The following is a 16,114-nucleotide window of genomic DNA, read 5'->3' on the forward strand; positions in this document are numbered from 1 at the left end:
AGTCAGCGATGAGGCGACCAGAGAAACCTCTGAAACAAAGAAACTTGGTAGAGCCGAGACTCGAACCAACAACTATTCGAGTCGTGGTGATGTCGCTCTGCAGACTGCGCTACTCGCTTCTCCGAACAGTCCCTTATGAGAGATAACCGACCCCAATAGTTTTACAATACTAATAATAATATATTCTAATTTTATTTTCAGTTGTTATAATAATTCCGGTCATAATGGTGGCGCTACTGGTGGCATTGGTGGTTTTCTTATATTTCCGGTAATGTAGAGATTTGCTGCCGCTATATATGTAATGATGTGTATGACGAGACTTTTATTTTACAGACGCCGCTCACTCAGTGAAGAGGTAACAGGAAGTGCGACCGAAAAGTAAAAACAAATTCTTGAGTTCTGGTTTCAGTATAGATGATCATAGTCTTTCCCAGATGTGGCCGTAGCAGTTACCATTATTACTAACAAAATAATTAAAAATAAATTTAGTGGAATGTTACTACTCTATAATTGCTTAGTTCATCCACATTCGGTATGCTTGATCGGACTTCTTTACATAAATATAGTGATTTAGCGCTGTCTGTCACTGAAATGATAGCTAATTGAAAATAGCAACGATATCGAGTACATGAGTTATGGAATGTGAGCCATTCGTACGTATCAATTCAAATATCTTTCAACTACAGTTATACCCACAGTTTGCCCACTGCCCATGGGTACCCTATACCAGGAAGGAACGCACTAATATGTTTCCTTAAAATGTCAGATTCCACATACGTATCTAGATAGAGACTCTACACTACAGTTTACACATGACAATTGAAGAACGACAACATTAGGGATTTGGAGATAGTGCCGTGGGCATGAAACATTCCATATACTTTACTTTGCAGGAACATCGTGCTCTATGACACTGTTGCACTGGAATCTACAACAGGTCAATGCAATGATAGCTATAGTCTGCCGCGTAAATCCGAACATCCCGTCGCGCCATATGAGTAACTATATACCAGACCAGGACAAATTGGAAACGAAAATCTTTGTTTAAATCTTAACAGATTCATTGACGATGCGATCGCGAAGTCTGGAGAATATCACACTTTGAAATTGGACACAGTTCCCATACCGTCTGACGGGGACGGATTATATAACAAGTAATCCATGTTCCGTTTCTCCTCTAGAATTGAATATTTAGGAAAATATTATAATAACGACGTAATGTTACCTGCATATTTGGAATACATTTGTTTTTGTGAACGAAGGTTAAACGAAGTAACTGGAAAACCATGGACCGCAAACACAAACGAAAATACAGCTAATAAAGACGACCCATATGCTGAGTAATTGAAGATGTTTTTATGAAGGGTAACCACAATGTTCGCAAGTACGGAATGCTTACGTATTTCAGGATTAAAGAGCCGACTGTCGCATCCCGAGAAGACAACAAGGATTCTACTGCCGATGATGACGATGACTGCACACGGTTAGCGATTGAAAAAATTCGATAGTTACTCAACTTATAACGGAAGTAGCCTACACATTTTAGGTCTGAGGAGAAATCCAATGTAACTGGGGATCCTGTAGAATCGGAAACCGATGGACGATCGAATGATTACTTCGAGTAACCTGACACTTCTCTTTACACGTGAACTCAAATAAGTCCTTTTGCTTTACATTCAGAATCAACCTGCCTAATACGGAGGATTTGTACGCGCGACCAAACAAGCCGCAGAAGTCGACTAGTCAATAACGAGTCACCCGAACTTGTCCGAACAGAGGAAGTCAGTTGACAATTGTGAACTGGAATATTTATGAAGCGCGTATACATCAAGATTTATTTGAGTTTATTTGATAGGAATGAGGGAACTATACGACAGTCGTTTTCAGATAGATTAAATTGCAATCTCTAGATAGATTTTGGTTCGTTTGAGGGCGGACTTTAATATACCCTTCGCTATGAGCGCGAACCTGTTAATATTAATTTGAAAGACTACTTTTTTGTAAGGATGCAACTGTGAACGTGTACAATACTTAAGGATCAACGTACAGTAGTTATCAAAAGCGCAATATTACCACATTGTCATTGTGCCGTTCCACAATATTATGGTGTCACAATGACTTCATCCGAAATCCGGATTGTAACATTTCAATTAATTTAATTAATCAATTAACTTCCCTGAATACATTTTATACTGTAGAAATAGAAGTGTATACATATATGTGTATATTTAGTAAGGTTGACATATGTTCCATTCTTGAACTAGCTTTTTGAAATTTGCCAGAATCCGGATTTATTTTTTCGAAATGACACCATTTTTTATCGTCTGGAAAAGTCCTTTTCTACGACGCAAGATTGATCTCAGTTTATGTAAAGAGTTCCGGGTGCGAATCCGGACGGAGTCGGCTCGAAAATTCCTCCCCAAGTGTTGGAGGTTTATCTAGGGTCCTACTCGCCAGCTGATCGGCGTAAGTGGTGTCTTAACATGGCTAGAACTGGGCCGTGATACAAGTCGGTAAAATACGGAATCATAATCGAGAATATCGACATGGTGTAAAATTACCAATGTAGTCGAAACACCATGAATATCAAACAACAACATTTAAATTTACTTTTTTACCACCGTGAAATAACGAGTAAATTGAAATTCGAGGAACTTCGATCGCGGATGTAGAGATCACGGAAATTTCTTTCAACCTACCTATGGGTTCTCAGGTTAGAATCTAACAATGTCCGTTTGCAAACAAGAACTTCTGATTCATCGACAATTGGACATCTTGGTTTTCGGTCAACATAAGGGCAGTGCTTTACGACCAAGGTTTTCTCGCTGTCGAACTTATTTTCCCCTTACTTAGTCAATTTGATCAGCAGTTGCATTTGCAGTGCCTTCTCGGTGTCCCGTGTTGGCCTAAACTTCATATGTATTGGTGCGTCGTGGCGCGGTAATAGCTGACACCGAAATGCTCAATTCTATAAATCGTTGCTTTCTAAATTTGAAAGAAGTTGCATAAATTTTCAAAGAGATACTATATAATTTATGTTCATTCACGATATAATTTCGGGCCACCTTCGGGCTCTGCCCCTCTAATTGGGGGTTTGGAGAGCTGCAGTTCAGTGTTGGGATCAAGTCACTACCTTCGCGTCACGAGTCATTTCGAGTCATCGCACATTTTGACTCAAGTCAAGTCAAGTCAAGTCAATCGATTTTCGAAGGTGACTCGAGTCAAGACAAGTCACTCGATTTTTGGAGGTGACTCGAGTCAAGTCGAGTCAAGTCAAGTCAAGTCACGAGTCAAGTCACAATTCAAGTCAAGTTGCCTTTTCGAAGTATGAGGCATGATTACATCATTGCATTTTGCTAGCTGTCTGAAATACAGACTGCGTGGTCATTGATTCTGAACCGATGAACGAATATGGAGTTGAATATACAAGCAAGAAGACGATATATCGCTCTCATATATACATAGAAATGCTAAACCACGGAAGTAATTACATAGCCTCAATTTAGTTTCCAGCCAATATAGAGACTATAGAGAAACGAATTCATAAGATGCAATACATTACCAATTTACGAATTGATCAGTGGCGGCTCGTGACAATATCGGGTGGTGGGGCAAGGGCTGCAAGCGACTTTTTATCAAGATGACGTCACAATCGCGTTTTCCAACGTAAACAAGTAACTTAATGATGGTACGGTAACATGAATTTCCCGGCAACAGTGATTTTAACGTATATGTGCCACGAGACTCGAGAGGTCCGCCGGTGAGCTGTGACTTGAAGTATGGGAACTGCGTAAACGGCGTACGGAAAAAAGATTCAACACGATTCATGTTCGCACTAGGCCTGACTAATTATCTGCAGAAATGGAAATGACTATAACTCGGGAGATAGCGTAAGTCTAATTGGAAAGGTCAACGAGTTCGGACAGATACGCAATTGTTATCTCATAGATTGGGCCTGTCATATTGAATCCAAAACATCATTCTGAAGAACTAAGAATAGCAGCCTCGGAAATTCGGTCTCGGTACAGCATAGAAGATTTTGGCCTTGAAACTGGAGACTGTAACACGACACATACGGCTTTATTACTGTCTATAGGTCTGCTGCGAAATCGCCTTTGGAATATATATATTACCGAATAAATACGTGGATGAAAGCCTTAAACTTAGTACACTGTTACATGACATCATCGAGAAGTGTCATCATGGCCCTTTTCGGTATGGCGCACTGTCAAAATTAATGCGAACAGACCAACACCGAATTTTGCGTAAAATTTACTGAGGAATAGGCTGATCAAGTGATCAGCTGTTAGCCGCCATCGAAAACTAAATAGCTATCGCGCTTGAGGGGGTTGTAAGCAAATGGCTTGACGGCCACAATTTCACGGTGAAATTGACATTGGAGGATATAATATCAAAGTAAATATTTGAATGGAATCTGAGAATGATATCATCATCTCAGTTAACGTTACCGCAGATACAACGGCTTTTGCGTGATATCCGCAATGCGTTGAAGGCTAAAGTGTCAGATCAGATCGGAGCGCATCTCTACCATGCTCGACCTTGATAACGAAATTACTGCCCTAATCATTGAGTGTCAACCTTGAGACTTGGCATAGCGTTCGATATAAAAATCAAGACATACTGTTCAAAAGCTTATGACGGATCTGGGTAAGGAGCATCGTTAAAATCAATAGAGACCAATACCGGCTTTGCGTATAATCTGTTAGCGATAAATGAGAGTCAGCTCTCACTCGAATTAGGAAACGAAATTACCACTAACACAGTTCAGTGACAAACTTTACACTTGGTACAGCGTTCGATACTAACGTTAAGACTTACCGTGCCAAATGTCATAACCGATCTCAGTATTGAACATCGTCAAAATCAATGGATTGGATACCAATACCAGCTTTTGAGTAAAATCTGTTTGCGATACATGAAGGATCAGCACACACTCAACTTCGGAAACGGAATTACTACCCTAAACTTTAAGTAAAAACCCTGAAACTTGGGGCAGTGTTAAATACCACCATCACGACATGACATACCAAGTTTCAAGAGTTTTCATGGTGTGAAACACCATCAAAATCGACCTATACCACCAAAGGTCGACTAAACGCATATGACGGTAACCGAGTTCAGCTATAGATACGATTGTTACATCACACCTTAAGGGCACAGAGCTAATTTGCCCCGGTTGCTCGGTCATTTTATGAATAGGAGAGAGTAAATTACCGTTTCTTTATTGTGCGCGGCTTTGAGAGAATAGACAGTGAAAGCTTGTTATGAGCGCTACCGGGGCATGCCCCGGCTAGGCATTCGCAAAGCAAAAACACAGAAGAGAATTCGATTTTCGTAGAGACTTCGCTATATATGGGCATTTACAAGCGAAAGGACAAGAAGAATACGATTTTCGCTGTGGTTTCGGTATATATAGATTGGTGTGCGTCTATAAATGGTAAAGAATTGTTATTGAAGAGAATTTTAGGTGGGGCAATGCCCCAGTTGCCCTATAGGACGAGCCGCCACTGGAATTGATATGATACTATTCGAGTCTGCGCCAATGGTTGATGGCTATATTAACTATATTCGAATTCAATTTCAACGAAACAAGAGGCTTAGCTAAGGTATAAGAACAGAGAACAGAATTATACATTTTGCTATAACTACTATACTAGTTTACGAGAGCGTAAGCTGTATGCTTTGATCACTTCATTTGTGGTCAATTTATTTGTGAGAGAACAATGAAGTTTCAGTAAAACGCACGATCATTGAATGAATGGTCGCTTTGACAGGTTACACCAGCGTTTCGCGAACAATCCGACCACGTGCAAGATAGAGTGATTTTATTGACATCGATTGCTTGATGACTTGAAATTGACTCGTGAATTTAGCTCCGAGTCACGAGTCAATCCGCTTTTCTTGTACGCCGAGTCAAGTCAAGTCAAGTCATTTAAGCAAAGTGACTCGAGTAAAGTCAAGTCATACGAAAAAGGTGACTCGAGTCAGACTCGAGTCAAGTCATGACTCGAGTCATCCCAACACTGCTGCAGTTACGGATCTGGGTATGCTATAAAGATTATTGTCTTGGTCGCTGGTTTCCGAGCAGAGTGCGGCTTGGCGAAATGGCCTTGTTGTTGAGCCAAGCTTGCAGCTCTTCCGAAATATGACGTCCCTTGATCAAGTGTATGTTCTCGTGTTTTTGTCATAGAACCGACTTAAATTATACTCCTTAATCACGGCGACCTGCTCGGAACTAACTACTAAAAAGACGGGTTGCCCCTGACTGCCCCTCCGAATCTTCTTTGAATTTCAACTTAAGGCTTTCTTTTTCGACATCCTTTATGGGTAATGATGACTCATAGGAATAACGGGCACTGATCGACTTGTTCCACGAATTAGGGATTTGAAAACGAATCACGTAGCAATTTGAAACACAGACCGTGAATTGCGTAATGTCACAATGGCAACAAAAAATGGTTTGGTGACTTCTTGTGACTTTAATTGTAACGGCAGAATTTGCTACATTTACTTTATTTTGAATCTGGATTACGCACGTGAGGTACGTATAGGCTGCGTAATGGCGGCATGTTAATGAACATGCTTGATAGTAAACGAATTTGCGGTAGGCGTAAGTTATTAATACATCCTATGGTTTAATCCAGGCAGCAACATTAAAAAATAGGTTTAATATTTTGAATAGCAAGCAGCCTTTCGCGGGCCACACAGAATAGCTGCGAGGGCCGCATTTGGCCCGCGGGCCGCCCTTTGCCCAGGCCTGCTCTACGCAGTTGTATGAAACATGATTTACTACAAATAAGGTATTCATTCAGGGAGCCTGATGTAACTGAAGACATCTCCTACGTAATACATTGAATGAGATAATCCAACTTACTCAGTGGATCCCAAAATTTTTGAGACACCCTTGCTTCGTGCGATAGTGAAAATTTTCATGACCCCTCCTCGTAATATAAATATAAATAAAAAGAGCAACTGCAGATTGTTTCCAATACAAAAGCATAGTTTGCTACAGGGCTGTGGAGTCGGTAAATTTTACCACCGACTCCGGCTCCGACTCCGACTCCACACATTTTCAATATACCGACTCCGACTCCGACTCCGACTCCTGAGTCTTTAAACGTACCGACTCCGACTCCGACTCCGACTCCTGGGTCTTTAAACGTACCGACTCCGACTCCCGACTCCGACTCCGACTCCAGCATTATTACCAATTTACCTCGAAAATTATATGCCACATTGTCGGTTGAATGACTATCATACAACCATTAAACATATGCAAACCTATGATTAACTGTGGCATGCTGAATTGTTTCATTGTGGCACAGCTCGAATTATCCACTATGCAATTAACATGAAATAAAGATTTGCTAAATATCCTTCCTTATTCAAGTTTTTATAACATGGACTCTCTAACATCCCGAAATGTATGAATCATTCAAATATGGCAGATATCCAATCCTGTATAATAAAAATGTAGATAAAAAATCCAAGTGTAGCTCTTGTGTATGACTCAGCAACTAATAAAGAAATTGAACTTACTAATTTTGTCATTACACACTATCCTGATTACAAGCACAAACACTCTTACTACTAGTAATAGACATTGGTCATAAATGGAATTTAGTTAAGTAGTCAAAGACCATAGCCTATGTCTAGTCTACATGTACTTAATCGAGTATTCAAGGATTGGGACTTGCAGTCTTTCTTAATCATTTGTTCGACCCAAACAGCTAAGCTACACTACAACTATTTTTAATTTTGTCAAATGGGAAGCATCGTTTGGTCATATTTACATATTTTTACAAATTTACAAAACCAGCCGATGCATTTTCTCTGTCACAGTATCATGGTATAATTCCAAAATTTGCATCAATTTTGACTGCATCGCGAAAACGCATCTTGCGATTTTCTTCCCCTCTGCAACTGAGTTGTAATTTGCAAGTAATGTCTTTTATCTATATCAGGGGTGGGCAACTTTTTCGGCGAAAGGGACACCTGAGATTTACGAACCATTGCGCGGGCAACGGGAATGTTGATAACCTTTTTTAGTCGTCGATAGGAGCGAACCGAAATATGAAACATTGCAAACAAGACATATATTACTACGCTCTAAAATTGATAACATTATGTCATCCAACTGTGCAGTGCGCAATCAGGCCCAGGTCGCGCGAAGCGCCAAATTTTTTTGGAAGATAACGACTGAATTAGGCTATAGCTATATCAATAAATATGTCGCTAACATACATTGGGGGTCGCATCTGTATACCACTGGGCTCATTTGGCAAGGACAGGATTATTCGACGTTAAGACATAGCAAAATCGACGGTATCAGTGAACATGCCTCTATCATTTTGTGCAAATGTTTTGTCGACGATCTCGCTGCGAGTGCACAAGCGAAGCCGTATCTCCTAATTGCGAATATAGTTAGACTCAATTCTGTGAAGAATATGTATTTATAATTTTCAAGAGGGGGCTCAAATACTGAATGCAAGAATTCTAGTGACAATAAGTCATGCGAAGTACCGAGAAAAATTTCAAGTCAAATAAATCTGCTATGAAATATTCTACTTCATGGTCATATACGAAGATCTGGGATAAATGTGGCTGACCGCTGGATACGTCAATGCCTCAGAACTGTTGTTTTAGTCATCATCAAATTTCGCGGTCATGCTAACCAAATTTTGGTTGGCCTTGCAATTGTACCTGATGTCATAAATAATTTCGAGAATTACCTCGCAGGCCACACCTAACCTTCTCGTCTGCCAAATTTGGCCTGCGTGCTACGGGCTGGCCGCACCTGATCTGTATGGTTAATGATAACAGTGATTGGTGGTACATAAAAATTATATTGAAAATTCTTTGAAAGCAAATGTTTTCATGATAGAGAAGTTGGAGTCGGAGTCGGAGTCGAAATCATAGTCATTCTCACAAACTCCGACTCCGACTCCAGTCAGTATTTTCCCACCGACTCCGACTCCGACTCCGACTCCAGCTATTATAGTTTTCACGACTCCAACTCCGACTCCGACTCCATCAAGCGAAAATTACCCCGACTCCGACTCCGACTCCACCGACTCCGACTCCGACTCCACAGCCCTGGTTTGCTAGCATGGAATGTTATGACTGTGGAGTGTGGGGTGTGGAGGTACTTCTCAAATATGAAACTAGGACTAAACACAGAGCAATATGGATTAGCTGGAGTTAAATCGCGCCAAGCGCTAAAAATTAATTAATTAATTAATTTATCATGTGCAACAGTAGCACGTAGCATATAGACATTTTAGCGATTTTGGTGTCTAATCTTTTCGATTACTCCACTTGAAGTTAGCACAAACTAAATTTAAGACCAATGTCGCGGGCCACACGCGATTCAATCTTAGCACTTCATCAGGGGATAAAATTTTTTTCTCTACGTGTCGCAGGTGTTCGGCAAGAGAAAAATTTATTTAATTACCTTTGGGCTACCATTAAATGCATTTCTCAATGGTGGTATTGTACAAAATGTGTCCTAATTGACCGTACTCGGAGCATCTATACTTCGACGTTATAAGTCACTTCAATTTCAATCCCTTTTTCTCGGATTCAGAAGGCATATTATGCATGTCAAATGACAGAGCTTATAAGAAAACATGTGTTATTTGCCCATAACATTGGTCTTTTCGTCGCACTCTTCACCAGAGGTGGTCAAAGTAGTCAAGAAAGCTACTCAAGTAGAAGTAGAAGTAGTGACGAAAAATCTACTCAAGTACGAGTAGAAGTACTTCTTCCATGACCAACCTAAACTACTTGAAGTAGAAGTAGAAATGACTGACTTTAATGGTACTCAAGTAAGTAAGTAGTTGTGAAAACGATCCTAATTCGTTCACATGGATTATAAAAAGGTGCAAATTGAGCTATGCCAAAAGGTGACGAGCTTGATTCATATTGATGCAGACCAGCAGGTATCCAATTTTCGATAGCATAAGCATTCGTCCACATCATGGGATGAAAATGATAGTATTGATATGGAAATCCGATACTAATCCTCTGTTTACACAAACAGCACGTTTAAGAAAATATCATGGTATTGCGCACTCCCCCATATTATAAGGCCTGTAGTTTAGACGAAGAGCAATACGGAGATGTTGTGTTGGATGCGGTGTAAACACTTTGTGTGATTAGTAAACGTTAATAAAAAAATATGGTGGACTGTAAAATGCTATATTGTGTAGCTCTATTTCTGGAAATTGAAGGCATTACTACACTTCTTTTTATACTTCAAGATGTACGTTATCCAGACAAAAGAACTGATATTAATTAGAAATCAAAATATATGGTACTGGGAATTGAAAGTGAAATCTAAATCTAAAAATGGAAAATGTATTTAATGTCTTTAGTCCAGAAAGTTTCGAAGGTTGGTATGCTAAAACAGCTCTAAAACTAAAAAAAGTCAGAGTCCACCTTTCCAGATTAGGACACGCCATGTACAGCTAGATTACGGTATGATAAGTAAATGCTAGATTGCGAAACATAAGTTTCAAACGGTATGATAAGCCATATATATACTGTGATTAAATATTTGATTTGGCGAAGGGCGACAATGCGGTGCGAACGGAACCACGCCAACCCGCTACCTAAATTATATTCACCGATACTTTCGTGAAATCATACTGGATACCCTGCAGTCACTGCGCGCTAAGCGCGACGAAAATTCTGGGCTTAACTCAACTTTTATGAAAATTAAATGTCGATACTCCCCGAAAACAGACCCGAAATTCCTCAGCCTATCTTACTAATTGGAGAATTCAACTACTTCTACTTGACAAACTGAAAATAGCGAAAAGTAAGTAAGTAGATAACAAAATATTACGAAGTAGAAGTATTAGCAGCGAAAATCAGATCTACTTGAGTAAGTACCAGAAGTAGAGGAAAACTATTTGAGTACTTCGAAAAAGTAGAAGTACTTCGTTACTGACCACCTCTGCTCTTCACTGATCCTTGACAGACAGACCACAAATACATTAGCTGAAAGCTACACTCATTCACGAGTTATTCTTAATTCAGAGAGATATTCTGGTCGGTGCAAAGTTCGGTATCCGTCAAAATGTAACATCGTTGAATAGATAGATAGTAGACACCATTATGGCATTAAAAATCGTAATATATTTATAATTATTTTCGTTGTTGGAATTTGGAAATTTCACCACAAATTTAACTCATTCGAGTTCAAGAAATATCATATTTCCCGGGCGGCTTCGCGACCCTCTCAGATGCTTTCACGCCCCTCAGTTTGAGAAACACTGAATGCCAAACTAGTTGGAAAACGTTACCGTGATATGTGTGGTTTAATCTCAGCAAGTCTGACACCAGCTATTTCTCCCTACCTGTAACACGCCCACCTATAATACCCGCGCACCTGGGTAATTTCCGGAGGAACCCAATGTCCGGCAAATATTTTGTATAATACACATAACGCATATTTTTCATGTTCAAGATATATTGCCGTAACAAACATTCTGAGCGTGTAACTTATTTGCCCCCGTGTACAACATAGAAGCGCGCTGAGAATGCACACAATATAGACTAACCTTATTTGAATCAGATTCAAAGGATACCAACGTATAGGCTATGCACAAACATAACATCAATAAATGAATGCGCGTTAGCAATTTAGACAATGGACAAACATACGTAATTAAGCGACACAGAGAAAAAGGAGGCCAAATAAACGCCCGATTCTTCGAAAAGTGGTAATGCGGAGTCTAGAACCGACGATACAGTGCCAATATCCTCGTGTGCTCTGCTTTCGTATTTATTCTTTGTATTCCGTGATCTGCCAGACTCATGTCTTTGCCCCCTTCTTATCTAACGGTGTTTCGAGATCTATGGTCAATGGTTATACTATACACAGTACACACTACCAGAAGTGGTCAAAGTAGACTCAAAGACAAAGACTACTCAAGTAGAAGTAGAAGTAGCGACGAAACAAAATCTACTCAAGTACGAGTATAAGTACTTCTTTCCTAGGCAACCTAAAACTACTTGAAGTAGAAGTAGAATTGACTTACTTTAAATCTACTCAAGTATGTAAGTAGTTGTGTAAACGATCGTAATTCGTTCCCATGGACTGTCAAAAGCTGCAAATGGTGTTATGCGGAAGGGGTAGAGAGCATGATTCAAATTGATGCATCCCAGGAGGTGTCGAATTTTGACAGAATAAGCTGTCGTCCACATCATGGGACGTAAATGATATAATTGATATATAAATGCGATACTAATCCTTTGTTTACTCGAACACCCCGTTTTAGAAAATATCATGGCATGGCGCCCTCCCCCATATTATAAGGCCCCTAGTTCAGTCGAAGAGCAATACGGAGAAGATGTGTCGGGTACGGCTTCAACACTTTGCGCGATTAGTAGACGTTAATTAAAGATATGGCAGATCGTAAAGATGCCATGGTGTATAGCTTTATTTTCGGAAAATATAAGGCATTACTACACTTGCTTTTACACTTTAACATGTATGTTCTCCAGAGAAAAGAACTGAAACTATAATTAGAACTCAACGTATAATACCCGTAATGGAAAGAAAAATACAAATACTACTTCTAAAAGCGGAAAATATATTTCATGTCTTTTGTCCGGAAAGTTTTAACGGTGGTATTCTAAAACAGGTCAAAGTAAAAGTCCAATTTTCCAGATTAGGACACGTCATGGACTACTAGGTATAATAGGTAATTGCTCTATTACGAAACGGTAGTTTCAAACGTTATGAAATATTTGATATAGGCGACAATGCGGTGTGAAAGGAACCACGCAACCCGGTATCTAAATTATATTCAGCGATACTTTCGTTAAACATTTTTGTTACTCCATATCTACTGTGCACGAAGCGCAACGAAAATTCTGGGTATTACATGAATTTAATGAAAATTAAATGTTGGTACTACGTGAACACAGCCCCGAAATTCCTTGGGCTATCTTTCTAATTGGGAGATCAAACTAATTCTACTTGACAAACTCAAAATAGCGAAAAGTAAGTAAGTAGTTCACAAAATATTACGAAGTAGAAGTAGCGACAAAAAGATCTACTTGAGCAATTACCGGAAGTAGTGGAAACTACTTGAGTACTTTGAAAAAGTAGAAGTACTTCGTTACTGACCACTTCTGCAACAACATATATTGCTTATTATGATTCCTGATATGCCAACTTGTAGCATGACCCAACTTCGTCCTAGGCTCATATTGCTAATTTCAACCCTGCATTTGGGTGAGGTGACATACAAGATACCCAGCGACGACTCAGGCCACATTATGTCACAATGCTGAGGCACATGCTGACTTTTTAAACATCATCAAATGTATCAACTGTAGCAATCAGATGCTACATTAATCCCATAAAATCGATATCTTCCGTCGCTTTGTCAACAATTTCGACGAGGACTTGCAAGAGGAAATATAAGCTCGCGCTTTGACGGTCAAGGCCAGAAAGGACAATGTATTCGTAATCTGACTATTGCTACCTTGAGATTGAGCAGAGTGTGAACTGGTTTGTATACGTGCTACCGATATAACCCTATAAACAAGTTATACAGTAGACAGCACCCAGACCGCACGGATTTGATACAATAAACATATAAAATCAAGATGGATCCCGCCTGCTATATCGTTTACATTAGACCAGTGGTTCTCAACCTTTATTTAGACACGCCCCCCTTTATGATAGTGAAAAATTTCGCGCCCCCCTTATAGTCATATCACAAAATCCAACCGGGATGCTAGCAACCCAACAGATTGTTTGATGGCATGGAAGGTTATAACTATTGATGAGATAATTTAAAATATGAAATTCGGTTTATATATGTATAAAAACGCATGAATTAGTGGTAAATCGCGCCGAGCGCGAAAAATTTTTCCAGTTGATCGCTTCTTCGCGCCCCCCTTAAGATGCTTTCACACCCCCCAAGTTGAGAACCACTGCATTAGACAACGATGCATTGTTTATATAAATTGAATTGACTGGTTGCAAGTAAATTGTAATATATGAAAAAGGTTCACACTGCAGAACCTACCAAGGCCCGTTTGTGAATGTGAACCTTTAAATTTTCGAGGTTAACACACAGAGCGCGGGGTAATCGTGATTAGTAATCGCAATCGATTACGACGATTATAGCATCATAATCGCAATAGATTGCATCTGAAAAAATCCAAAGTAATCGTAATCATAATCGACTATTTCACATATCTAATTGATTTCTGTGTGAAAGAACGATTGCTTTTTATTCGTTCAAGGACTATGACATGAACTGAACAGTGAACATTCTTGAACTATAAAGAGTCCGACATTATAATCAGGTTATTGATGGCAAAATCGTCGGATTTTCAGATGCTGCTGCCCATTGTAATGCACAACTATTGGATTTGCTCGTCATTCAAACGAATTATCCACACGCAGTAAATAGATATTCGATGTACATGAAGTTTTGTGTGAATGTAAGAACACCCGCCATGTCGTATATCAGGTTATCAATGCTCTGAGAAGCCACTATACGTCGCAGCAGGATAATAATCACAACTTTGCCTTGTTCCAAATAGTAACGCATAGATAGTATTGATGTTTGGTTACGCTTAGTTAAATGTGGTTTGACTGTTGCTGCTCGACGAGAAGTAGGCATATTTACGTACACCGAACAAATATTTGAAATTTTATGCTCGGAAATTGAACAGGACGATTTCCCCACCTAATAATTAAATATCAATGGCTGGTGATATACATCATAACCGATTCGTTATTTGCCGTTACTTGCAATGGCAATTCACAATATCTGTATTACAGGCCGAATTTTATGTTCACTTTATCTTATTATCATATGCCCCTACTTGAAACTGGCACGAATTCTTTCCTAAACTTTTGGATCTGTCACCATAACCATCCATTTATACACCAGGCTAGCGTGGGTTGCAGCTAGAATCACAGGACCGAAACAACACTTCATACCCGAAACGTTGGTCTAGGGCCCTCACAAGATGACCAATCAAACTTCTGACGGGCGAAGTCCACCTGCCCCTCCTTTTACGACCAGGCTTTTAGCCACAACTGGACGACACTTTTTGATGCGATGTGGATTCGCTGTGTATTTTGGACATTGAAGTCACTCGAACGTGGCAGACTGAAAAAAACTAAAGAAAATCTTTCGTGAGACCCACACACAAATTGCGATTTTTCACGGGCCATTTAACTCTATAGGTGCCCCGTGGGCATTTGTACTGTAGGACTCAGATTGGGAGGACAGGTTATTCGTCGGGCCCATCCGACGTGGTTGTAGACGATGAATATATACACAATGTTTCGGCCAAAGTCTTTCTTTGCTAGCGCGAAGTCGCATGTTGACCGAAACTGCATATGTCTTGGTGTATCGAGGTGCGGTAATGGCCGTCACTGAAATGCCTACTTCTATAAACTATGCATATTTTTTCTTGAGGAGGAGAGGTATGCATTTCAAAATAAAGATATTTAGCGGCATTAAATCGCGAAGCGCGAAGAAAATTTTCAAGTTAATTAAATCTCTCGAAAATACTCTATAATTTATTTTGATTTACGAAATAATTTTGTGTCCAATTCGAGCTCGCTCCCCACCCTCTTGGTAAGTTTGGTTACGGCCCTGGCTGGAATGCAAATCGTTTGGTGCAAGAAATCGTCAACTATAAAGTGGAGCAATGAACATATTATGACGTAAACAGAAAATGACGTCGTTTGATTAAAAAAGAAAGTTGTTCTCTCACGATGCCTTTTCATCGTGAACGCTATTGCCTTCCAATTTGTGTGCAAAGAAAATTTCAAGAAGCAAACTAAATGTAATCGTGATTACTTTTCCAATGTAATCGACTACTTCCCGATTTTGCTGTAATCGTAATCGCGAGATTCAGAAGTAATCGAAATCGCAATTGAATACATCCATGAAGGAACAATCCCATGTCTGGTTCACACCAAACCTAGTATCTTGCTCTTCTGCGTTAGTGACTACATTGCTGAAAATTAAATAGACTGCATGGCTTTGTATTAGATGTTCTTCGTGCAGGAATTTAATTCCAAGAAAAACATTCCCATAGTGTG

The 16,114-nt window shown here is 39.7% G+C and overlaps 1 protein-coding gene across 3 annotated transcripts in view; it reads left to right on the top strand.

Annotated features, from left to right (window-relative positions):
* LOC145433161 (uncharacterized) overlaps window positions 1-16,114 on the top strand; it is a 100,310-nt gene that overhangs the window by 61,429 nt on the left and 22,767 nt on the right. For 2 of the 3 annotated variants that reach the window (XM_080310118.1, XM_080310120.1), the window contains 8 exons: window positions 202-268; window positions 334-378; window positions 894-998; window positions 1,059-1,154; window positions 1,263-1,340; window positions 1,409-1,483; window positions 1,547-1,621; window positions 1,681-2,766. In XM_080310118.1, the coding sequence (XP_080166244.1) occupies window positions 202-268; window positions 334-378; window positions 894-998; window positions 1,059-1,154; window positions 1,263-1,340; window positions 1,409-1,483; window positions 1,547-1,621; window positions 1,681-1,750 (611 nt within the window). In that variant the 3' untranslated portion in view covers window positions 1,751-2,766. Of the gene's footprint in view, window positions 1-201; window positions 269-333; window positions 379-893; window positions 999-1,058; window positions 1,155-1,262; window positions 1,341-1,408; window positions 1,484-1,546; window positions 1,622-1,680; window positions 2,767-16,114 lie in introns of those variants that run through there. The other variant, XM_080310119.1, reaches the window with a different exon arrangement.

This window comes from Botryllus schlosseri, chromosome 2 (genome assembly GCF_051294905.1).
Source record: "Botryllus schlosseri isolate E-star chromosome 2, Bs_hap1, whole genome shotgun sequence".
Lineage (NCBI taxonomy): Eukaryota > Metazoa > Chordata > Ascidiacea > Stolidobranchia > Styelidae > Botryllus > Botryllus schlosseri.